This window comes from Benincasa hispida, chromosome 2 (assembly GCF_027475165.1).
Source record: "Benincasa hispida cultivar pf3 chromosome 2, pf3_genome.v1.1, whole genome shotgun sequence".
NCBI classification, from domain to species: Eukaryota; Viridiplantae; Streptophyta; class Magnoliopsida; order Cucurbitales; family Cucurbitaceae; genus Benincasa; species Benincasa hispida.
Window position 1 is genome coordinate 40660165 of NC_143479.1, and position 27569 is coordinate 40687733.

Genomic DNA, 27569 nt, shown 5'->3' on the forward strand with positions numbered 1-27569 from the left:
AGCTTTTGTTATGCGATCGTGTAACATTTGCTAAACGATCACATAGCTAATGTTACACGATCATGTAGAGTTTGCTACACGATCATGTGGCGTTTGCTACAAGATCGCATAGGCATTTGCTTGTTAAATGATCGTGTGGTATTGGATACTTGATGCATGCTTGCGTGCTACACGATCGCGTAGACTATTATGCTCATCACATAGTCATGAGCTACGCAATCGCATAGTGTTGCATACTCGACGCATGCTTGCATGCTACACGATCTCGTAGACTATCGTGCTCATCACATAGTCATTAGCTACGAGATCACATAGTATTGCATACTCGACGCATGGTGCTTTTGCTACACGATCAGCTGCAAGGTGTTCTTTGAGGAACGGTTCGGGTCGAGCAGTTCAAGACCTGTTTCATATGTTCCAAACCGATTGACTCAAATTTCTTAATAGTTAGCATTTTATGTTTTTTGGAGAGCTTCTATCCCAGTCCATCAACTTTTAGTATAAATATACATGTGATATATGTTTTTATTATATGTCATAATGTATGTCATATAGTTTTAAAACTCACCATACATTATGCATTTATTTCCATGCATCATTTTTATATTATAAGTGTTATAATATATGAATATGCATGATTTAAATTACACAAAGCATGCTCATGCATCATATAGTATAAATTTTATAATATATGTATGCTTGTATTATAGCATATTCATGCATCATTTATATTATAAGTATTATAATATAAGGTTTAATGGTTGTATGGAATGTATGCTATAGCATGGTTCATTACTTAATTATATAAATATTATATATTAGTAATGAATGAACATTGCATGAAGCAGGACATTACCTTAGGTTAATTTATAAATGTTATAATTAACTAATGTATGTCTATCATGCAATGGTAAGTTTTAATTTTTTTCATTTACTTTATAAGAATTATAAATAAATGAAATTAGAAATTAAAATCAACAACCAAGAGTTGCATGCAAACTTAGGTAAAATCATTTTTTAAAATAGTTTAAAAATATGATTGAGATAGACCTAAGTTCTCAAATTTCTAATGAGATTAGAAATTAGATTAATCTTTTAAATCGATTTAATAAAATTAAATTGATTTCAATAAATGATTAAATTTGTAGCAAATATATCTATAAGGGATCTTTTGTCTAAGGCAAGTTCTGGCTAGGTTGGGTTATTTAAGCTGACGAAAACATAACACCCCTACTTGGGAACCTACCTGAAAAGGTGAATTAGATATATTTACTACAAGCATGTAATTGTTGATTAACATTTGTTAAAGTGTTTAACGAATATTAATCAAAATTCTTTAACTTTCCAAAATAAGTGTTACTTTTGGGCAAACTTAAACAATCACTTAGTAAAAATTAGTAGTCGTATTTTTTCTGAGTAAATTAAACCCTAAGTTATTAAAATACTCAGTGGAAGGAATAGATGTGTATGATACTTCATTTTTCCACTCACGTTTCTCCCTTAATATTCACATCGTGAGACTTATACTTGGCCTGGAAGCACCCTAGGAGCATCCCCCTTCGAATGGTGTTTGCATGGGCAATATCAAGGTGAATTGAGAGAGTATTTATAATAAATGGGAGAGGGATGTGTGTCAACATGTCCTACGGTCTCTTTCATTGGTTTGGACAGTGAGACCTTCTTGCACGGCCTTGAGGCACCCTAGAAGCGTCCCCCTTCAAATAGTTTGTGCAGTTGGTCAATATCAAGGCAAACTCCATAAATGGATAGAGTCGCTTTAGTTTTTGCCACAATTGGTTTTTCCCTTTAGTTGGCTCGTTGGAGCGGAAGTCTAGGATCTAAAATGAAGGGTCACACTTACGAGAAAGTATTAAGCAAGTTAATGATTTCTTGACCAAATAAATGATGACTGGTCATTATAGGAATAAGAGTTCTTCTGGTATAATGATTAGTTGAGAGTGTCTCAATTCAATGAAGGGAGAAATCGACTACTCTTCGATGGCTTTTATCCTAAATTACTAAAGCATCATTGCAAAATTAGATGTTAAATGGGGTTTATTTAGATTTTTCTAATACTAATTGGATTTTTTAAGAGTTAGGCTCATATCTAATGTAGATCAATATGTTTGTTTTTTCAGCAAAATGTCGAATAGTGTTTTTTTGTTAGTTGTCTTTTCTAGTTTGACCGATTTTAATTACATGACGTGGAATCCATTAAAATGTTTTTCGTGGTAAATGACCTCGAAGTTGTCATGAATGAGGATTGTCCTCAAGTTCTAACCCCTGATGCACCACGAAATGTTCGTAATGCATATGCGTTGGCCAAAAGATTTGAGAACATGGTCATTGCACATGAGATCATGAAATCAATGTGAGAATTGTTTGAACGAAAGTTCTCACTATTCAAGCAAAACGGGATTGATGACAATGAAACCAGTAGTGTCAGTTCTCAAGATAATCTCCAGTCCATATTGAATGTCAAGGGACTAACAAAGAAAACAATCATTGCCAACTCTGATGAAGTTCATCCACGAGGATTGTCCTCTGAGATAAAACTTGGAGTTTATGATATGGGTTCTAATATTGATTCCACTACTCTCCAAAAAAGGAAGAACTCCAAAGAAAATAGATATGATGTATTTATCTTGGAGACGTGCTTAGTACAAAACGATGATTTTTCTTGGATAGCTGATTCAGGAGCTACTGACCACGTGTGTTCTTCCCATCAAGGATTTAGTTCCTGGAAACAGTTGGAAGTTGGAGAGATGACTCTTAGAGTCGGTACTAGTGAGGTCATTTCAACTGTTGCTGTAGGCAGGCTTAAGTTATTATTTTTTTTTTTTTACAAGAAACGATATATGTTATTAGATAATGTATATATAGTTCCTCATATCAAGAGGAACCTAATTTCTGTTTCCTGTCTGATTGAATAAAATTATTCCATTTCATTTTCTAAGAATAAAGTGTTTATTTTTAAGAATGGAATGGAATTAGGTTTTGGTTCAATAGAAAACAACTTGTATGTACTAAGGTCGTTAGTCATAAAAGCTATGCTCAATACTGAAATGTTCATAACAACAACAACTGCAAAAAGACCGAGACTTTCTCCTAAAGAAAATGCCCATATTTGACATCTAAGGTTAGGTCACATCAATCTCAATAGGGTTAAGAAGTTGGTAAAATGTCGACTTCTAAATGGTTTAGAAGAAAACTCTTTATCAGTATGTGAGTCTGCATTGAAGGCAAAATGACCAAACGATCTTTTAATGGAAAAGGTTATAAAGCCAAAGAAACTTGGAGCTTATACATTCTGACCTGTAAGAGCACGAAGTGGGTATGAATATTTCATCTCTTTCATAGATGATTATTCTAGATTTGGGTATCTATACCTAATGCTAAGGGTGTACATAAAGGTCGGGTTGGAGGAATTTTATGGACCAACTCAAAAATTTGGGTTAGCTAATATTGAACTCTATCGGTTCATTTTTTAAGGGTCAACCTAATCCAACCGAACCCAAAATTTCCGGGTTGGGTCACCGGTTCTTTTTTTTTTTAATTATTTTGAATTTTGACTGTTTTTTTCGTTACTTCCTTTTCTATTGAACAATTTGATTTTTGCGGGTCAATAAACCTTCATATTTACAGAAGTGAACTAATTCTAAATATATCACATCGATTAATAAAAAAAACATATAATCTATGCGAAATTTTAGCATTTACATTAAAATACAACCACCATAAATTCAATATAAACTTCAAAAGAAACTTACTCAAATAATTCAAATGTTCATGTTCAAAGTCCATACTCAAAATATTCATAGTCTACATTCAAAATAGAAACAAAAAGTCCAAGTTTAATAATAACTATTAGCCTATTACATAAAATTCCAAATTCAATAATAATCATTCAAAAGCACCATGAGGCATGATGAATGACTTGAGTGAGTTTTCTTCTTCATCTTTGGTCTTTTCACTTCTCAATGCCTGAAAAAAAATTATAAATACATTATACCAAGAGGATCATTTATAAGTAATAATAATATTTGATCTTATGGTAGTAAAACTTACCATTAAAATCATCATTATGCTCCAAATACAATTCATTTCAAAACAACAGAGGATGAAGGGCTCTCTACAAAACAAATCATGCATAATTAAATACATTAATTATTTGAGCATAATACATGTTAGATATGTACAATAAACAGGTTAGATACGTACAATAAACAGGTTAGATATGTACAATAAAATAATCATTTAATTACCTGACTCAATATTTTTACAAGCCTCTAACTCTTCAAGTTATGAATGGAGATCTAGTAACAGTGAGCCGCCACAAACCCAATTTTGTGTATATATCAAGGCCTTCTAGATATCGGAAATGTCAAAACATCTTGAACAATTTTTTATAAAATGGGATATTTATAGCCATTCATTTTCCACCAGTACAATATCTCAAAATCATCTTTATCTTCTATATTCTTGTCAAAAAAAAAAGAAGTCAAATCATTCTCCACTTCCAATGAACTTTCTTCTTCTCTCGATCTCTTAAAAGTTATCCACGGATCATCTATTTCTTCGTCCACTCCATGATCATCTTCATTTATAGTGACAGTCTTTGATTGTTGAGAATCATTGGTACTATGACTAGCTCGAGGCGAAGTGTTATGTGATTTGTAAAAGTCATATAGATGATACAAATATAATTTCACTCTCACAACCATATCCTTAACCACATCACTGTCATAAACATTGGAAAAACAATAGTACTTTAACTTGTACCGAGGATCAATCACCATAGCCACAAATATCAATATATTCATTTTTTTCAAGCGAACCCCAATACTTATCAAACTTTGTCTTCATATTCATAGTCATCATACTTAGAATAGAGTTGGTATTGTTGCTCCATTTGTTTAAAGAAAACTGAATTTTATTAATTTTCTTATAACCAACATTAGAAGTCACATATCAAGATCCACTTATCGTTGTGGTGGTTTCATAAATTTTTTTAAAAAATTAATAAACACACCTACAGTCAACCAATTAGATGTACTTGAGGGCCCCAATCTTTTATTTTCACGGTCATCTTCCTCGAAGTAATCAACAAAATCTGAGTCAATTTTCTCCTCCTCTAAAGTTCGCTTTCTCAAATTTAATTGCATGTTCAAGCATTAAATAAGTAGAATTCCACCTAGTTTCCACATCTAAACAAACAAGAGCCTTACACTTAATTTTTTTCTTGTTTCACACAAACTTTACATTTTTCCATTCTTCTTGGTGATGATCGAACATATCTCATAGAATTATGAACACTGGCAATAGAATCATGCATATCTTTCAGTCCATCATTCACAATAAGATTAATAATGTGGGCACAACACCTCTTGTGTGATAATTCTTCATTTAAAACAACTGATTTCCAACTTTTGAGTCTTCTCTTAACATAAGAAATAGCCACATCATTAGAACTTCATTATCAACGGTGATGAAAAAAAAATTCAATCCCTCATTCCCACAAACAACTCTTAATCACCTTCTCAATAGTTTCGCCCTTATGATTAGCAACTTGAAAAAAACTCAAAATCTTCTTATGCAAAACCCATTCAAAATCAATAAAATGTTCAGTGATGACCATGTAGTTCACATTTTGTAGCGAAGTCTATGTGTCGGTAGTAAGACAAACTCTTTGAGAGCTTTTAACTAGAAATGATTTCAACTTTTTTTTCTCCTCAAGATAAAGTTAATATACATCTCTAGCAATTGTGAATCTTGATGGAACATCAAACTTAGGACATGAAACACTACAAAAGTGTCTAAAACCCTTTGTCTCAACAAATTTGAACGACAACTCATTCATAATTATCATCTTAGTGCATGCTAGTCTACACACTTGTTGGCTAAACAATGTCATCACAAAATTACTAGCATTGACTCTTTTTCCATCAATTGAAGGTACAAGAGTTAGGGTGGTTTGTCCTTTTTCTTCTTCTTTATATGGGTACTTTTTACATTGATTTCTTAAATGCTTCCATAAAGTACTAGTTCCACAAGTATTACTATCACATGCGTAATCTTTACCACAATAGTTACACTTGCATCTAACTCCATCTAGCACTTGCTTCCATTTTTATGAAATAATCCCACACGGACAAAGTTGGTTTATTAGGTCTCTTTCAATTGGACTTGGGAGGTAGGGGTGGTATATTTTTAGGAGTTTGGCTAACATTAGGAGGGCGAGGAGAAGGAGGAGGAGACATTTCATTATTACCGGTTCCACTTGCATTACTACTACTGTTGCCCATCTATAAAATAAATGAAACTAGTAAACAACTAATTACATCTACCTATACAATTAAAACAAACAAACACTAGCTTCTCAATTAACTTAGAACAACTCATGTATAAAGATCAATCATCAATCACACATAAACAGTATATGTAAACAATAAAAATTAAATTAAGTTTGAAAATGGTGATTCGACCGTGTTTGATTCCGTGTTCGTTGTGACGACTTTGAGGAATCTAACTATTCTCGAGACACTGCGAGGTTGAACAAAAATTAATTTATTAACGAATTTACGTTTGAATGGAATAACGATTTGTTCGATTAAGGCAAACTGCTAAAATGCTAACACATGTGAAATGTTAGCTGCTTAGCAATAGCATGTTCAAACAAACTTCATAACACCTCAATAAAAAAAATAAAAAAAAAAAACTTGGACAGCAAAACAAATGAAACCTCTAATAATTTAGAATTCAAAACTCTCAACATTTTGTGGACAACACAATAATCTATACAAATGTCTAAGAAAGCAGAAGTTTAATATTGCCAAAAGTTTTCCAAATCTTGTCACAACACAATAATCTGTACTTCAAATGTCTAAGCAAATTTTAATAGTTTTAACTTCCTTTTTCCAGAATTACCATTTTCTTTACAAAGCACAGGAATATAAAGACACAAGATCTAAGAAAGTAAAAGATTGTTGGACAAAAGAAAAATGCATACCTTCATTCACAAAAGAGGAAAAATACCCAAAAGATTACAGATTACATAGAGGAAAATGGGAAATTAAGTGATATTGTGAAGTTAATTTTTTATTTTAAAAGTACCCAAAAGAGAAGAAGTAAATGAAAAGAAAAAACTCCATACCAAGGGGAGGCCAGATATTTTTTTTATTTCATGTTTGCGTCTGAGCCATAAATTTTTTTATTTTACGTTTGCGTCAAAGCCAGAAGTGTGAGGCGTAAGGCCGGATTGATGAGTGGACTAAGGGGAGGCCAGACCGGAAGCTTGAGGCATGGGTTGGATCGACAAGGGGACTAAGAGGAGGTCGAAGAAGCGTGAGGGGAGGGTTCGGACGATGAGGGTTTAGCGGCTGAGGGACAAGCGCGAGGGGAGGGTTCGTTCAGATGACAAGACGAGCGCGATGACTGAGAGTTTCTTTGTTTTTTTTCAACCCGACCCTAAACGTGAGCAACCTGAGACCCAACCCGCAATTTAAATTTTTTATAATTTCAACCCAATCCAAAATAAAATCTAAACCAACCCAACCCTTATGATTTGGGTTAGGTAGTCTGGGTTGGTCGAATTATTGGGTTTTTTGAACACACCTACCTAATGCAACATAAGTCTGAAGCTCTTGAAAAGTTCAAGGAGTACAAGACTGAAGTTGAAAACTTGTTAGATAAAAAAAATAAAAACACTACGATCTGATCGTGGTGGAGAGTATATGGACTTAAGATTCCAAAACTATATGATAGAATATGGAATCACGTCCCAACTCTCAGCCATAGGTACACCTCAGCAAAATGGTGTATAAGAAAGAAGAAACAGAACCCTGTTGGACATGGTCCTGACTCGTTTTGGGGATATGCAGTAGAGACTACAGTTTATATTTTGAACAACGTTCTCCCAAAAAGTGTTTCTGAAACACTTTTTAAGTTATAGAGGGGTCGTAAAGGTAGTTTACGCCACTTCAGGATTTGGGGATGTCCAGCCCATGTGCTTATGGAAAACCCTCAATTATGCTTTTTTAGAAGTGAAAGTTGTCCCCACAAACCAATATGGGTCCTTTCAACATGTTTTGTTCTCAAAAGCATGCATCCTAGGAAAATTCCCATGAGATCACCCAACATAGGATTGCTCCAAGCTAAGCATGCTTAACTTTGGAGTTCTTATGATTGAGCCACCGAAAAGAAAGGTGCACCTTGTTGATATAGGTAGTAACTTTCAATTATTTTAAGCCTTTCTTAACCATACTTTCATGTCCTCAGGATCCCTCTCATTCAGATGTGATATCGGTTCATTCATGTACCCCTCCTGAACTCGGGTCATTACAGGTTTATTACCTTTCGGGCATAGAATTGTATTGTCTAAGGAAAAATGTCCTAAGACTCCTCGAGAGGTTGAGGAAATGAGACAGATTCCCTATGAATCGGCTATTGGTAGCCTTATATATGCAATGTTATGTACTAGACTTGACGTTTGTTATGCAGTAAGGATTCTCAGTCGATATCAGTCCAATCCAGGATTAGATCATTGGATGGCGGTCAAAACGATCCTCAAGTATCTCCGGAGAACGAGGGACTATATGCTCGTGTATGGAGATAAGGATTTGATCCTTACAGAATACACAAACTCTAACTTTTAGACTAATCGGGATTCTCGGAAATCCATATCAGGGTTAGTGTTTACTCTAAATGGAGAAGCTATAGTATGATGAAGCATCAAGCAAGGATGCATCGCGGACTCCACTATGGAAGCCAAATACATAGCTACTTGTGAAGTTGCTAAAGAGACTGTTTGGCTTAAGAGGTTCCTTACTGATTTGGAAGTTGTTCCAAATAATTTCTTTTCCCATCACACTTTATTGTGATAATAGTGGTGTTCCTAAGGAATCTAGGAGTCACCGAAAAGGCAAGCGCATAGAACAAAAATATCATTTGAATTGGGAGATTGTGCATCGAGGTGATGTGATTGTCACGAAGATTGCTTTGGAGCACAACTAAGGCTCTCACGGCTAAAGTGTTCGAGGGTCATCTAGAAAGTCTGGGTCTACGGGATATGCGACACATTGTCTAAGGCAAGTGGGAGATGTTACTAGGGTATAGTGTATACTCTAGTTTATTGTATTTTTGTACTTTATTTGTATTGCACATTAATCTTCCTAAGCTTTAAGACAAGTGGAAGATTGTTGAGAATGATGTCCTAAATCTCGTTGTAATCTCGTAGTTTGTAAACTCTGCATAAACATATTGTTCTTAATAAAATAAGTGTTATTTTATAAGCATATACTCAATCCAATAAACTAAGATCCGAGGTTATTTCATGTAATTTAAACAAGTATGTAGAGATATACAAGTGGATTTTGTTTAAATAATAACTTAAATGGTCTGTAGTAGATGGATAAGGTTGGGTACCTTATCCTGGTGACACTACAGATACGACCTGCCTTATAGATGTTACAAGTGTTGTAAAGTGCCATAAATGATCTGATCTTGATCATTCATATGGAGATATACGAGCGGGAGTATCCTATAAAAAAATTTTGTATAAGACCGGACCACAAAATGATTAGTCACTTTATGGGAACACAACTATACAAGATGAAATGTACTCCTTCCCCGATGCAGGGGCAAGTAGATAAATTGCTCCCTTAAGAACTGATTCCGGGTCTTGAACATAATGGCCACACCCTCTCCTAGCCGAGAGGGACTTGGTCATAGTGGGACTATGACTTATTGTTCATTAGAGGAATCAGTGGTACTTAAGGAGTTAGATGTAACTGTAGGGGCAAAACAGTATTTTGGCTTAGCTGTACTTATGAACAATTTGTGAAGAATTGTCGCACTGTTGATTGGTTATATTCAATGGACACATAAATTTATCTGTAGTGTGAAGAGTGCAACTGTCGATCTTTAGTGGAGTGACTGACAGTTAATGAATGTTGGATAATGTAATTAAAGAGTTTAGTTAATTATCCAAGTACCATTGGAGCTTCAATCTACAGGTCCATAAGGTCCCCTCTGTAGCTTAACAGGAATTTAATCTTTGGATTAATTTGAAGTGTTCAAATTAATTGAGGGAATTAATATAAATATGATATAATTAATTATAATGTATTTGATTCATTATATATGAGAGGAATTTGAATGTGATTCAAATACCAATTATATGAATGAGATTCATATAATTAAATATAAATATGATTTATATTGAGAGAAATAAAATATTTGAATATGATTCAAATATCGTGGATGAAATTCATATAAATAGATTTAATATAAATGTGATTTATATTAAATGCCATATATAGTTGAGAGATAATAAAATCTATTGTTTATGTTGTATTTGATACAATATAAAACTATAAGCTATATGTTATATTTGATATAACATATAGTGTATATATATAATAAAGTAGTTATTGTATATATATATATATATATATAATCGTATTAAATCATTTGAAATTAATAAAAATGGAAGGAGTTATAATTCACTCCCTACATTTTCTCAAGAAAACTAATGTGTGATTAAAGAAGTTGAAAGGATCATGTTCTTCCTCAATTCTCACAGAGAAAAAGTGCTCTCCAAGAGAAAAGTTCTCTATAGAAACATCCATCTCATCGTCTCCATCTCCTTCCCTCTTCCAAAGATTCAAGCAAAGCCCACAACTCCTACTTGAATCCTGTAATCCCAAAGAGAATATAGAGAGTTCTTGAGTGGTGGTGTTCGTGCGTGAAGAAGAAGTTCCGTTCGTGGCTTGTACGAAGGATTTCTTGAAGAAAGAGTTCTTCAAAGGTGAGATTTCTTGAAACCCATTTTCCTTTAAAGCATGCTGTAATTTAATTTTGAATGCATATCTATTTGTATGTTTACTATAAAATTTGTATTCGATAATAAATAAAATTTGGTTGATTCGCTTCCGCTCAAGGTTCTCCTCATATGAGTTCCTTCAATAATGAAATTTGATGAAACCATACAATTTATTTATATTAGTACTCTATGCATTAACCCATTTAGAAAAAAACTATCTGAGTGATGACATGTCCAAATTGAATGTACTAGCACAAATGCCAAAGAATAATAATAATATCAACTCTTCTGCTTATATTGTTGAATTGTGTGATTTGAGTTGTACTTGCTAAATTTGATTGGTTTTTCCAAATGGGTTCAATCCAGTACATACCTGCCTTTTGTCAAAATAAATTTATCTGACTCAAATACAAGTTTGAACTCATTTTTGTTAAGTAGAGTTCCTGATACTAGATTCTTTCAAATCTCTTGCACGTGCCATGTCATTAAGGGTAAGTATCTTTCTAAAAGTCCGTTCCAATAGGACTTTTCCATTGCTTTCCACTGAGGCAGTTGAAGTATTTCCCATGTATAGCTTATCTTTTCCATCTAACTTCTCATATGTAATGAACAACGACTTGTCCTTACAAATGTGTCTAGTAGCACCAATATCAATCCACCAACCTTTGGTGTCTGAAGCCATATTTACTTCATAAATGACGGCAACCAAATCATCATTTTCTACGACATTGACTTGATTGTTGGAACTTAGTCCCTTTTTGTGCTTGCATATTGCAGTAGTATGGTCATTCTTACCATAAACCCAACAATTGCCTCAAATGCACTTGCTAACATCATTCCTTGACCCATGATATGCACTTTTCTTCTCGAAATTCTACTTCTTGGGTTTAGGTTTTGAAGCTTCAGTAATGTGAGCCTTAGCTCCAACTTCTAGTGGAGTTTTATCTCTGTTTCTGTTATCCTCTTCTATACGGAGTTTTACTGCGAGGTTCTCCATGGTAACTCCTTTTGCTTGTATTTGAGATAACACTTGAAGTTCTTCCAGGAAGGAGGAAACTTCTCAATCACAGCAACAACTTCGAATAACTCACTGATGTCCAATCCTTCACTTTGCAAATCACTTATGATAATTTGCAATTCTTCCATCTGATTGCCTACCAACTTGGTATCGATCATCATATAATCTAAGAATTTTCTCACAAGAAATTTCTTAGTGCCAACATCTTCTATCTTGTATTTCTTGTCTAATGCCTCTCACAATAATTTTAATGTATTGTAGGCATTGCAATAGACACTATATAAAGTGTCCTCAAGACTACCAAGTATATAATTGCGGCACAAGAAGTCCGAATGCATCCATGCTTGCTTTGCAGCTTCTGTTTCAGGAGTTACAGCTTCTGGTGGGGTAATTGGGCAATCTTCCTTTAAAATATGAGCAGGTCTCAGTGTGGTGAGATAGAAGATCATCTTCTATTGCCATCTCTTGAAATTGTCTCCCTTGAACTTCTCTGGTTTTTCAAAATGAAGTTTGACAATGGGTGATCCAATGATGGTAGAATTAGTGACATTGGTGAAGGAGTTTGCAACCACCAGTTCAAATATAATAATTATCTTCAGATTGTTGGAAGGAAAATGGTATATATAAAAGTGAATATACTAGCAAACTAATTATACCTCAATTACTTGAAACAATACACTTAATGTATAATATCCAAACTCAAATGAAAGTCATGTAGTATAACAAGGCTTATATATGAAAATAACCAAAGACTTGAAAGAACTTCAAAACCTTTGGAGAATCAAAACGTAATCAAGACACGCTTCTAGTATGTACTGTCCTGAAGACAATTATTCGCTCGACACGGGGTACAAGTTGACTACAACGATCGTCTCAGTAGGATACAACGACTAACTCCAGTAAAACTGCAATCTCGAACTATTCAGATCTAGCAGAACTCTTGAATACTTGCTTTCAACTCAACTCAAGAACAAAAGAAAGAATGAAAGAAAGGAGAGAACTCTTTAATTTGGAATGAGATGCTATAAATGAAGAACTAAGTTGCTATTTATAGGCTAGTAACTTGGTAACTATCCAAATTACAAAATAAAATCAAATAAATATAAAAATTGAAACATTTGTTAAATTTAACTCAATTAAGTTGTTACTTGACAAAAATCAAACATAACTCATTCAAATTGAAAAAAACTACAAATTGAAATTTCATACATATTAAATTTATGCATGAAACATCATTTTAATTTGAAGTTTCAATTCAATTTGAAAGTTCCTAAACAATGAATTTAATCTATACAATTAAATTCATTTTATGTTTTAAATCTTTACCAAACTTTCACTTTCTTTCACTAAATATATCCAACAATGAATCCACAACATCAAATTGACAGAGGGGGCGTTGGGATATTTTATGGCATCAAATATGTTATACTTCGCAATTTCGCCCATCAAATTCTACAGACAAAGTACCTTCGTCAATATCAATTCTAGTCTTAGCGGTTTTCAAGAATGGTCTCCCAAAAAAAATGGATGCAGCAGAAGGGGAGGAATTCACATTCATCTTCAAAATGTATAATTCAACCAAAAGATTAACTCAATTAACCTAGACAAAGATGTCTTCCACTACTCCTAAAGGGTGAATGTGAGATCTATCAGCTAATTGTATAACAACTTCAGTCTCATGCACATTATCATTTTAAGTCGCTGGTAGACAGCAATAAAAACAGTATGATGTCTTTGTAAATACTCAATTTCTATACAATTTAATTGGTCAAAGTTTCTTAAGCCAGCATAACACCTGCACTTCCAACTCTAACAATCATCGGTAAACTTCACAAGCAGAAAGTTGAATTGACAATAGTGTTTAACTCTCTCCAACATATTTCTACATGGGTGGAATCCTCAGATAACATATTCTGGAAATTCATCCCAAAACAACGTATAATTAAATGATATGTTGATGATAGTTACTCATCTGGTAAAACAACATCAAATGATTATAGAAATTGATCCTTCGAGAATGTGAGGTACATATAAGCATTGCTTGTCATTTCTATTGTCTTTTCAACTTCTGTATTCTCATGGTTGATGTATCTTGCATATAAGCCCAAAGGCATCAATTCCCTTTATGCCATAATTTGCAGTAATGACATTAGAAGACAGTTTTGTGTTTGACATCAAAACGAAAGTAGTAGGTGAGGTCATTGTTAAGGAGACAAATCCTATTCAAGAATATCATAAGATATAAGTTTGATATGTACATACCATTGAATCCATTTTGCAATCTGCATCTAATTTATCATACAGTTTGGTTCCAACCTATAAGAGCTTTTCATTACTCTCTTGGAGTTTCATCACCATGTAAAGGAGGAGCATAATCACATAGGCATTCAACTTGCTCTTAAGGCTTACAAAAGAGCCAAGTTGTGCAACCTCAACCTGTGCTCATAGTGAATAACATTTGCATCCTCAGAATCATACCAAAATAAAAACTTCCTATAAATCAATCTATTGACTTAAGGGAAAAAGAACACCAATGAGATAATTTTTCGAAAACAAAGCTAAACAAATGGACAAAAATTAATCTAAATGGAACAATCTAGCATTAGTTGTTAAGATCATTGATTTATTTTATTTTATTTTCATTTCCATTTTCATTCTTAGCTCGCACCTCTTACTTTTTAGGGGTTCTAGACCCCATTCAAACACTTATTTATGTAAAACATCTCCTAATGTTAGACAAAAACTAGTCCACTTAGTGAATTTGAAAACCACACAAAACTACTTGGCCAACAAAAGTTTCTATGAGCATTGGAAGGAGTAGAGCACCAAATCATTAAAAATTAAACGACTTTGGAAAGGATCCACAAAAAACTTTAAAAAAAGGTTACTAAAATCAAAGTGTAGTTGAAAAATGAAAAATGAAGCCCATCCTAAGAAGCTGTCTCAAAACCTCATTCAGCACACCAAATTGCAATTTCCAACTAAGAAACAGACCTAGTAATTACCCTAGCTAACATAGCAGCAGCATACATTTCTCTCAAATTGATGCCTCAAAGAAATTGCAAGCTCATTAAGAATGATAAATTGACATTTCCATCCAGAAATTTCAACAAACACTTGTTGTATCTCATTCACCACCCACCAAATTCAACTAAGAGGCAGACCTTCTAATTTATACATCCAGGCAAATACAGCAGCAAACATAAAACACTTCATTAAAACTGACACATCAAAGATCCAACGCAATTGCAAGCTCATCCCGAGTGAAAATATGGCAGTTCCTTCCATTCAGTAATTTTATCAAACACATTACGTACAGTCCACAGAAAATGGGATTTGACGAAAACCCAGATTCCCCGACGCTAAATTGGAAAAGAAAAATTACTAGTTTAAGCTAAATTTCAAAGGCGCGAAAGCTTCTAAACCTGTGATGCGTCTCCTTCATCGACCGAAAACGAATCGGTGATGGGAAACGAATCGGTGGAAGACGTTTGTTGGTGGTGAAGCGACGGTTGTTGATCGGAATTGATTATGTTCTCCATATCCCTCATCCTCATCCGAGCTACGCTCGTAATGAGAATGGCGGCAGTGCCAAGAGTCCAGACCCAGAGGATCTTTAAGCCAGGGCTCTTCTCTCTCGCCATGTCGGAACTTCACTTGTGCCGCCAAAACTCAAAAGGTACAATACACATGAAATTATAGTTTCATTTTAGTTAATATAAAATATTTTTCCTTTCGAAAAAATGTTTTAAAAGGTTTTAATTAATTAAGAAACGAGAATTTATGAAATTTTAAAAGAAAAATGATGTAATTGTATATTTAAACATATCATATATGATGATATTCACATTCAACATGTAGAAGTAATTAAAATTTTAAGCACTCTAATTTCATCAATTTTAGCAAGGAAACATCAAAGTTCAAAACATAGAAGTAGGGTTTCTGAGATTATCTTTGTTGAACTCTTCAATCCTACAATTCCAGCTCGAATCTCTTCAGCAACATCTTGTAGACAGCCACTTGATCTTTCCTACTATTGTTTAGGATCTTAGATTGAATTGTGAGATCCAAAATTAGTAGGAATTGAAGGAAATTTTGGAGAAGTTTATTGGTTTTGGTGTCCAATAGTTGAAGAATACTTTTCAACAAATTGTGAGGAAAAACAACAGGCAAGTGTAATTTCTCGGCTGAATTGAATTTGATTTTTATCAAATTCAACATGCCACACTATTGCACTAAAATTTGACACCACAACTTGAGAATTTGGGTGGAATATAAGTGTGTCACAACTTGAGAATTTGGGTGGAATATAAGTGTTCAAAGTGGGAAAACCCCACTAAACATGTTTTTTCCAATTTTGAAATGAAATTTAATTTTCTTAAATTTTAATTTAAGTTTTCAAAAGTTAAATTAAAACAAAAATTAAGTTTATTATTTGAATTTTTATAAATTCAAAATTTTCAATTTTAAATAAAATTAATTCAAATAGTTAATTTTAGATAAAATTTATTTAAATAATTAATTAAGTAATTTAATTAATGAAGATAATTTAATATCCAATATTAAATTATTACATCACTAGTTCCACAATCATGAATTCATATTTATGTAATTAATATTTAAATCATATTTAAATATCATCTAATTCTCTAATTTCATTTAATTCAATAATTAAATGTTTGATTATATAATTACCGATTCCCTTAATTTAAATTTGAACATTTCAAATTCTCTCATCACGATATTCTAAGGTTTAGTCTGTTTGTGATCTAGTAGGGGACCTAATGGATCTACAGATCATGGGCTCCAACAATTAATATAATTGGCTAAACTCTTTAAACTGAATTAATCGACATTCATTAACTACTAAGTCACTCCACTAAAGCTAAGTAGTTGCACTCCCCTCTTCTTCTGGTAACAAAAACTGAAAGAAGAAACATAGTGAGAACAAGAATAAAGCGACAACCGCCCAGAAAGGGAAATGGTCAAGGTCAAAGGCACAAAGGAAAATGTTTCCATTGCAATGAGGATGGACACCGGAAAAGAAAATGTCCAAAGTACCTGGCTGAGAAGAAGAAAGCCAAAGAAGGTAAATATGATTTACTTGTTCTGGAAACTTGTTTAGTGGAGAATGATGATTCTTTCTGGGTAATTGATTCAGAAGCCATTAACCACATTAAATCTTCTTTTCAAGGAATTGACTCTTGAAAGTGCTTAGGATTGGAGAGATGACCATGAGAGTCAGAACTAGGGCGGTCGTGTCAGGTGTTGCTGTAGGAAGTGAAATTACTTTTTAAGAACTGTTATTTGTTATTGGACAACGTACTTTTGGTTCCTAAAATTAAGAGGAACCTAATTCTTTTTTATTTGGTTGAACAATTTCATTCCCTAAATTTCATTCGTAATAAAGTAGTTATTTTGAAGAATGGTCTTGAAATTATTTCAACTTTTATAGAAAATAATTTGTATGTGCTAAAATCACTAGCATCTAAATCACTTATAAATAATGAATTATTCAAAACATCAACTAGGACCAAAAGACAAAGATTTTCTTAGAGAGATGATACCAATCTTTTTGTATCTAAGGTTAGTGCCTTAAATCTCGTGGATCTCGTAGTTGTAATCTTGTATAAATGAATTTTTTAATTAATAAAAATAAAGAGTTATTTTATTTGTGCATAACTTAATCAAAGTAACTGAGATCTAAGGTTATTTTATGTAACTTGAACATTATGTGGTAGACATACAAGTAGATCATGTTCAAGTAATAACCTAAATGATATGTAGTATATGGATAAGATTGGATTTCTTATCCTAGTAACATTATGGATATGACTCATTTTGTAAATATTACAAGAGTTGTAAGTATTGCAAATAGTGTGATCCAAATCGTTCATGTGGAGACATACGAGTGAAGGTATCCTATACAAAGAATTTGTATAAGATCGGACCAAAAAATGATTGATTTTTCTTTATAACACGGTTGACTGAAGAGATTAACATTTTATAGGATGACCATTAATAACTCCGCCTCAATCCTGAATAAATTATGAACTTTTGTCTATGAGAGCAGTCCTTTGATTTGTGTGAGTGAGACTGACCAGTTTCGCTTACTCAATAAGCCTACCATTTTAAGGATTTGTCCAAGTAGGGAGCTGGAAACATAGCTACACAAGATGAAGTCTCCTTCCCGTCCTTAGGGTAAGTAAATGGATTTCGAGTCTTGAACCAAAGGCCTCACCCTTTCATTGGCCAGAGGGGATTTAGTTTATAGTTGGACTATAAACTGATTGTTCATTAGAGGGATCAGTGGTATTTAAGGAGTAAGAGGTAATTACAGCGGTAAAATGGTAATTTGACCCAATTGTAAATATGAGCAGTTTGTGAAGGTTTGACTTACTAGTAATGGTTATATCCGTGGACACAAAAATATATCTACTGTATGAAGAATGCAGTTGTAGGTATTCAGTGGAGTGATTTACAATTAATGAATGTTGATTAATTTAGTTAAAGAGTAATTGATTAATATCAAATCATTGGAGCTTCTAATTTGTAAATTTATTAAGTCCCCTTACTTGCTCATTAAGAATAAAACAAGAATCATTTAGTCTTGGATTAATTTGAGTTGTTCAAATTAAATAAGAAAATATAAATTAATTGTATGAGAACAATTAATATAATGTATATGGATACTTTATATTATAAAGTTATTTTTTAATAAGATTCAAAATTAAACTTCATAATATAATAAAGATATATACTTGAATAAGATCTAAATATTAATTATATGAATGAAATTTATATAAAGTTGTAGGTTGAAATATTTGTGAATGAGATTCATATTAAAACTATAGGTTATGAGAGAGGATTATGTTTGAATATAATTCAAGTATAATTAAATATATGGTATTTAACTTATTAATTGATTAACTGTTAATTAATAATATTACTTATTTAATTATATATTAAATTAGATCTAATATAAAATTAAATAAAAGATAACTTCCATGGCGAGTTATCCATGGTGTTACCAGAGGGAAGTTGTAACTCCTCCTCCAATTAACTTTTTCCCTTTTAATTGTGATGGAGATGTGACATAAGGATGATTGATCATTCCAAGAACTCTCTCAATACTCACAAGAAATATCACTCTAAAAATTTTTTTATAGAAAAATTCATCTTTAAAATTCATCTTCCCTTCTCTAAAAGTTGGATCCCACCATCTGGTTCTTACCAGAGAATGACAAAGTAACACTAGTGGTAATGTTCCTTTGGTTGCCTCAAGAACGAGGAAGAGGTTCAAAGTTTGTGGGAGTTCGTATAGGAAGGATTTTCATTGAAGATGGTCTTCAAAGGTAAGATTTTTTCCCCTGTAAATGCATGCTTTAGAATGTTTATTCTGTATCTTTTATATCTTCTCTGATTTTTCTTGATTTTCCAAAATTGTATTCAATGGCACATATGCTCACATGCTTCCCCGTTAGGATTCAACCCCTCCAGTTAGATCATATAAGGACTAAGAGATTGGTAAAAAGTGGTTTTCTAAACGAGTTAGAAATAGACACTTTATTGGTATATGAATTGTGTCTTGAAGGCAAAATGACCAAAGGCCTTTTAATAGAAAAGATTATAGAGCCAAAGAACTTTTAGAGCTCAAATCAGACCTTTGTGATTCAATGAATATTAAAGCAAGAGCAGGGTATGAATACTTTATCTCTTTTACAGATGATAATTTAAGATATGAGTATCTTTACCTAATGCAACATAAGTCTAAAGCTCTTGAAAACTTGAAGGATTATAAGATTGTAGTTGAAAAATTATTAGGTAAAACAATCAAAACACTTCGATCAGATTGTGGTGGAGAGTACATGGATTTAAGATTTCAGAACTATATGATAGAAAATGGAATCACATCTCGACTCTCAACTAGGGATGTCCAGCACACATGCCGAACACAAATCCAAAGAAATTGGAACCTTGTTCAAAGGTATGTTTATTTGTAGGCTACCTCAAAGAGACTAGAGGTGGTTACTTTTATAGCCTATAAAGAAATAAGGTGTTTGTATCAACAAATGCTAACTTCTTGGAAGAAGACCATATGAGGGATATAAACCTCATAGTAAAATTGTGTTGAATGAAATAATTTCTAATGAAGCTACAAGCACGTCAACAAGAGTTGTTGATAATGCTAACACATTTGAGAGTCAATACATCTTTCTCAAGAGTTGGGAATGTCTCGTCGTAGTGAGAGAGTTAGAACACAACCCACCCATTACATGGGTTTCCTAGAAGCTAAGTCATTATACCTAATGATGATCGAGGATCCATTGTCTTTTAAACAAGCAATAAATGATCATTACTACAAAATCTGCATTACTTGACACTTACAACTTTTAATTACTTGACTTTTTTTTTAAAATGTCAAGTAATGACCTTTTTTAAGATAAAACGTCAAGAAATGAGTTAAGAAGCAAAGATTTCACAACAATTCCTAGACTTTTTTACGCTAATTAGGACTTTATGTTTTAAAAATGTCAAGTTTAATTAAAAAAAAAAATTCTTGACACTATTTACCTATCAAGAATAAATCTGACTCTTTGGATATTTGATTGACATGTTTTATTTATCAAGAAAAATATTAATTTTCAGTTAAAATATACATTGTATTGTTTTGATTCTCCAGCCTTAATTTTTTGTGTGGTCACTCTCATTTGTGCCATATAATCTTCACAAATCACAGACCCCAAATCATGTGCCTCTTGCCTTCACATCGAAATCGATTTCTTGGCCCTCCAAATTGTTCTCGCTTACGTTCATCTCTGGTGGTTCTCATTTGTCCGTTCTTGATTTGTTTTCGCTTCCGGTCGCAACTTCAAGCAGTTCTCACTTCTGGTGGCGACTTCAATCGTGTTCGGTGGTTCTTGTTTGTGCCCGTTTGAAGTATGCATCTGAATTTCGATGGCCGTGCTGCTTCTCAGTTCCAACGATCAATCTGCTCTCAGGTTTGACTGTTCTCTCTTCTCAGCTTGGAGTCATTCTCAGTTCGAAGGTCGTGCCTAGCGTTCAGGTTATCAGTTTATGCTTTAAGTCTCTCGACGTCCGTTTTCAACTCCAAAAGTTGAATATTGTGGTTTCACGTTCTCAGTTTGCATTTTCAGCCTCTTGGTTCGTCCAGTGGTGTGTAAGCCCATGAATTATTCAACTCTAATCTCTATTCTATTATTTGGGACCATTAAATTTTAGTATTAGCTTACTTATGGATTGAGAATATTAGTCATGTTTTGGAAATTACTGTTATTTTGTCTGTTTGATTTTTTGTGGACTTTGAATATTTCAACTGTGGAATGATTCGGTGTACTGTTTTTACATAGGATATGAACCCACGGGAAAGAGAAAGGAGAAAACCCAAGAGGAAGAAAAGAATAATGTACCCTTAAGTCCTCTTTATACATATGCTATTGATTGGGAATTTAAATGCACACAAAATATGCATTATTTGTCTTAGATTTATTATGGTTTTTAACATGATTTTATGAGATTTTATGTGTTTACTAGTTATTTTCAAAGTTTATGATTGAGAATTGAAATTATAGTCAAAATGATCCAAAACGACCAAAATTATGCCCAAAGAAGTCAAAATTGAGCAGTGATCCAAGAGAGTGAAGAAAAGTGATAACTTGTAGAAATACAAGTTATTGTTCTCTAAAAGTTAGAATAATTAGAATTGTAGGTGATGTAAATGCATTCATGATAAAGGAAAATGCATAAAATTGTATATATGTTATAAACTTATGCAAAAGTATCATCTTAAGTAAAAAACTGCATCACTAACACACTTTAATGCAGAAATCAGAAAAATTTACTAAGTGTTGCAGACAAAGCCAATGCAAGGGGCATGTGTCCAATTTATCCGATGCATAAATGATATATTTGGCTTGTGCAATCAACGTCAAATCACAACTTGCAAGCATGAACATCTGACTAATGGCTTCTGATCAAGACAGAATGGTAGTTGACTATCACAGGTATGGAATTTACTACAATCACATCACCAAGTGACTATTCTAATTGCCTATATAAAGAGATGTTGCCTACAATGAGGAGTTAGACAATTAGTTGGCTTGATTAGTTAGAAAGTTAGTCATTTTGTTGATCCTTCACCTCTACCGACTGCAAGCAAGAAATAGGAGGGATGATAGCCATTCTCCACCGTTGGTAACGAGGTGCTACCGGAGAGAAGCTCGAGAAAGACATCTCCTTCAACCCTTCCACCAAGTTGATAACAACAAGCACAAAAACAAGCCAAAGGGGGACAATAGATTGAACCCTGTACCTTGACTTTGTTCTTTTACTTTGCATTCTTATTCACTATCCTACTTCATTGAATAAGATTATATGTATCAAGACTTATTTCTTTAATTTAATCTCCATCTCAACCATTATTCACATCTCCATCTGTTAATTTTCTAAGTTGATTATGTATATGAATCTTCTGGCTTGATACTTACATAAACTTTGTTGCTTGAATCCAATTTATCAGTTGATTGAAGTGAAAAAGCAATTAGTTACTTGAGAAAGTAGTTATTTGTTAAATGCATCAAGCTAGGGAATGAGTAATTCTAGAGATAAAGTTATTCGTGTCATTTGCCTGTTCATTTTAACTAACATATGTAACCTAGAGATGGCATCCACATCGAGAGATGTTGAGCGTAAATTAAAGAACCGACTCTAAATGCATCACACATTCACACGTAGATTTTAGTAGACATCTTTACCATTTCCATTTCATTTCCATTGTGCTTATACAGACTTGTTGTTTTCACTAGGAAATCAATGCATATTATCTAACGCTCGATCCAATCATCCATGAACCTTTTTCCTTTTTATCTAAACTCCTACTTCCTCTTGCAGACGTGCTAGTAGTTTAGTATACATAACCAATGCCTATTGTTCAGATCGGGGATCGATGTCGTTAATTCGACTCCAAACCGAAATAAAAGAAAATTTATAATACTAAACTACTACTATTACTACAAAGACGTATTAATAGTGGTAAGTCCGAGTCGATCCGCAGAGAAGCGCGATTAGTTTCATTAAGTTAATTTTCTAACTAGAGTGATAAATTGGGGGGTATTGATATGGAAGAGATAACATGCGTGAAATTGAAATAAAAGACAATGGTTAAATGAAACGATAATGGATTCATTTAGTTCTCGGATCAAGTAGTCATTCATTATAAATTAAATCATTGTTTTCGGCCAACATATTATATATTCGAATTATGCATACATAGCTACTCAATCGGTGCGAATTAACTAATCTCTATAAGCCCAAAAATCAATTAATCCGAACCAATCGAGCGTCTTAATTCGTAATTAAGGCTGGAAAAGTCGTGCCCTAACTAACCTACATGCTCCTAGATGCAATTGGGTCTTCAGAGGTCATAAAGACTAGAAACACATGCATTAAGATTTAGGATTCAACTATGTTGATTAAGTGTCAGGACAGTTGTGTTCAAATAATCGATTTATTCTTTAAATCTAGATTCAACGTGCGATCCAAAGATTCATGGACAGCCTAAAAAAACCTAAGCATGCTTATCTAATATGTGCTATAAGGGTAAATTGAAAGCATGGACGAATACAAAGATGCATCGAGCTTGAATTTAACTAGCAAAGACATGCAATTATGATAGAAGTGTCAATCCAACACATGAAAGGAAGTCTAAATTAAAAGATTCAAGAAAAACATAATGCTGAATTGAAGCATAAAGATTGAATAGAAAACTCAACAAAATACAAAAAAGGTTCGATCCAAGAACTAAACGAAAGATTACCTCATCGATTCATAGACAAACCGATGATATACATTCCAATACAAATTCATAATCTGAAAATAAAATAAAAACTAACCTAAAGATACTGAAAATTGAAGGGATAGAAGAAGAATGAAGATGAACTTCGGCCTCCATTGATTTGACCTCCATAAATCAGCATACTTCGACCTAGGGCAGAGAAGAGGTATAAATAGGAATCATCGCAGTGTTGCAATACTGATGTGCGAGAGGGAAGCGTCAGCGTTGAAGTCCAATGCTTACTTGCGCGCACGCTCAACTCCATGTTCGTCATTCTTCGTAGTGTTGCAATGCTCTAAAGAAGCATTGTAATAGTAATGCTTCTTCCTTCAAGCGTTGGGGTTTATCATTGAGATGTGTTGGGATGCTGGCGGTGATGCAACTTCGGAGCGTCGTGACGCTTGGAGTAACATTGTAACATTGTGTCCACTGTCAGATACTCGCTACTCGATGCTCGACAGCTCGATACTCGATCCTCGTTCACTCAATAGAATTTTCTTGATTACTCAACAGTATTTTACTCGATGGTACTCGATGATGCTCGACGGCTGATCATACTCGGTGGAACTTATGGCATTTTGGTCTTTTCAACTCTTTCGAAGCTCGAATATTCAAATTAACTCCAAATTACTTCAAATTAACCCCGTTCTTCACCAAATGATTAATTCTACCTCTTGGTTGCTCGATACCTACAAAATAGGGAAATAAACACATAAAATTCACTAACGAGTCCGAAATTTGAGAGCTACTACCTATCGAGTTTGTGTTAGTTTTCTCTAGAATCCTCGCATTTGACCCTGGACCTTTTTTAGAGCTAATACCTATCGACCAATTAGATCCAAAGGTCAAGTTTGTGTTAGTTTTCTCTAGAATCCCCGCATTTGACCCTGGACTTACCAGGACACCTAAGTTAGATTTATACTGTGTCTAGCTTAAGAGAACTTATATGCAACTAGCAAGGTGTGCATGAACATAGGTCCATCCTTTGCCCAACGAGTAGCATCATTTTCATACCAAGGGATAGATTACACATCTTTCTTGTAATCATTCATTCTCATCACCATTCATCTTCAAAATCATGAACATGATTGAAATGTAACAAAAAGGGATTAAGAAAAAAAGCCAAAATTCAAAAGGCAGGACAACGTAATGCATTGTAGCTATGTTGCCCCTTTATGTTGTAGACCCTTGAAGAGCATTGCTACACTTCAATTGGGCATCGCTACACTAGGCTAGCATTATAATGTTGCCATAGAGCGTAGAATTATGTTGTGGCAACATCAGACCAATGTTGCAACGCTGCAATAGAGTGTATGATGGCATTGTGACGCCAAATTGTACAAAATTAAACATTTTGTACTTTTGGAAATATCTTGGGCTCCAAGTTTTGATTCTCTATATATTTGAATGTTCTTCAACACTCAAGGCACAAAATTTACCACAATAAGAAGAGATAATTCAAACCTAAAAGAGAGTTTATGCTACAAAATTAGAGAATTTGAGGGATATTTTGGAGACCGTTGGAGGTCTCGAGGTGATAATTGAGGTGAACTTGGAGAATTTAAGTGATCAAGGAAGTCTTTGAGAGGATTCTTCTTTGTTCCTTTTCTTTCCCTAAATTTTATGCTTTAAATCATGTATGAAAATATGTTTGTGTAAGCTATGAGCGGCTAAACTTGATAGTTTTAATGTATTGATGAAGTTGTTATGAATTTAGGTTAAATTTATTCTTTTCATGAATGTATGTTGAACTTATTGCCTTTTAGATATTGTGCCCCATTCTTATTGATTGGGCATCAATGATTGTTAGGTTGAATGTTTAGTTGAGAGATTGAATGCTTAACCAGATTTATGTCACTAAATCATTGTTAATATTTCATGAAAATAGTTAGGTTAATAGTGAAAGTTGTTGATGTTAAGTCTTAATGTCTTGTTTCTTAATTTGATTTCAAGGAATTAGTTATCATTTAAGTTGCATGAGAATAGGTTATTTTTTAGAGGAAGTAATCTTGAGTTAAGTTTCCAGACTTGAATAGGGTTTATACATGATTCCATGAACTTACTAGAGTAGATCTAAGGAAGTAATAATTGATTTAATGCCTTAGAACACTTTTGCTCTTAGATTTTCAAAATAATTTTATTGCTTTCTTTTATTATTTTAATCAAAAATTCAAACTTGATTTCGATTCCTGATGACGGGCAGAAATGTACGTTATTATAGGCCTTTTATTTATAATTATGAGGGCTGATAAGAAGAATATGCGGCGATTATACTAAGAATTCATGAGAAAGCAAGTTTGCGTCGATCAACATGTAAAATCTCGGTTAACCCACTATTATGCGTTATTTTGCATCCAATTGTCTATTTTTGTAGCTATTGCAAGAATCGAGCGCATGCGGAGAATCTCACCATCGTAAAGGCGATCAAATATGTTCGACGCATGGATGTTGCGGCCATTAACCGCATGCGTCCATTACATAGAGGTTGTGGCTACAAAATAATAACCACAATAGAGAGATGAACGCAAGGGTGGTGGAATGCGATGATACTTCGAAAACCAAGCACGAACGCATACCTTGGGAGTATCAAAAGATTATGTTGACATTTCACCTATCACGCCGTTAATAGTAGAGATTCAGAGCAGGTCCATCACGCCGTTAGCAGTAGAATTTCAGAGAATGACCATTAATGTTGTCGGCGATCGAGCTCTATAAATAGAAGTCTTAGAGCAAAACTTGAAATCATCCGAGCTTCTGCCTTAGGACAGATCCTTGTGATCCAGACGAAAGTGTGAGAAGATATTCTTGAGAGTTCTTCATCCCTTCAACCATTCCGAGTGACGACTGAAGCTCCACCGGAGATAGATCTCGAGAGAGACTACTCCACCGCCCATCCATGGTACCACCGGCAGCCTTGACACACATCTGATGGAAGCAAGATATTGCCCATCTGGCCCTCCATATCTTCTCTATCTCTTTATTGTATTACATTGTGGCTTAAGAGATTAATACATTTTGTGATCAGTGCATTTCTCTACTTCCTTCGATTCCATCTTCATTTACCTCTTCTTATCATCCATTACTTTCATTGCTCGACTAAGTAAGATTGCTAGAGTATCGCATACTTAATCATGCGGCATAGACATATGAAGCATGTAGCAAACCACCGAGAGGTGTGCGTTGCGTGGGTATTGTGAGAAAATCCTATTTGCTTAGTGTGAGGTTGTAGCAACGCTTGTCTATGAGCTGATCAGCTGCGACTAACTGCCCGAGAGGGTAAGTAGTTGAACGCATTTGGCAAAGTAAGCAGTGTTCCTAGAGATAGGAATAATCTTATGTCAACCATGCTTTATGTGATTACCTTGTCTTATGAGCACATCATTCATCATTTAGGCATACTTGAGAGAGTAGTCTAAAAACCAAATCTAGGCTTGAGAGAGTCAGGTTGGAATGCATAAGCAAGAATAGAAGCTTAGAAATAAGTTCTGTTTGTTATTACACAGCGTATGCATCCTATAGTTAGGATATGAAAGTATGCGATCACATTGCATGCGTCCAGAAGTAGGATACGGTGGTATGCGGTCACCTTGTTTATGTATGGGAGCACGTGAGCAAGAATAGAGACTTAGACATAAGTTCTATCAACACTATCGCATATGCATCGCATGCGTCTTCGTCAAGTGTGTATAGCATAATCACATAGCTTGCATTGGCTGGGGTTACCTTTGCGATCAAGCTTATTGATGCGGTGAAATTAGAGCTTGATGGCGGGAATAGAGCTTGGGTCATCGACAGCATTAATTGGACTGCTCTGAATCTGACATTTGATGCGTTAGTCCTTTCTGAACCTCTACTACTAACGGCGTGGTAGGTGA

General features: G+C 33.9%; 1 protein-coding gene, 1 long non-coding RNA gene and 1 other non-coding gene across 4 annotated transcripts; 1 reads left to right on the forward strand and 2 right to left on the reverse strand.

Annotated features, from left to right (window-relative positions):
• Nucleotides 1-13641: 13641 nt before the first annotated feature.
• Nucleotides 13642-14276, reverse strand: LOC120070883 (uncharacterized). The gene is made up of 2 exons (XR_005480057.2): nucleotides 14103-14276; nucleotides 13642-13961 (listed from the first exon to the last, which is right to left on the reverse strand). It is a non-coding gene; the product is annotated as an uncharacterized LOC120070883 (transcript).
• Nucleotides 14277-14910: 634 nt separating this feature from the next.
• Nucleotides 14911-15534, reverse strand: LOC150037886 (basic leucine zipper/W2 domain protein). Its single transcript, XM_090311229.1, has one exon. The coding sequence runs from the start codon at nucleotides 15482-15484 to the stop codon at nucleotides 15260-15262; it is 225 nt and encodes a 74-aa protein (XP_090167355.1). The 5' UTR covers nucleotides 15485-15534; the 3' UTR covers nucleotides 14911-15259.
• A 5056-nt stretch (nucleotides 15535-20590) lies between these two features.
• LOC120071501 (uncharacterized) lies at nucleotides 20591-22288 on the forward strand. 2 transcript variants are annotated; one of them, XR_016527825.1, is made up of 4 exons: nucleotides 20591-21017; nucleotides 21212-21267; nucleotides 21687-21865; nucleotides 22022-22288. It is a non-coding gene; the product is annotated as an uncharacterized LOC120071501 (long non-coding RNA). The 2 variants fall into 2 exon arrangements; XR_016527824.1 differs by lacking the exon at nucleotides 21212-21267 and having other exon boundaries at nucleotides 20591-21021.
• Nucleotides 22289-27569: the final 5281 nt, after the last annotated feature.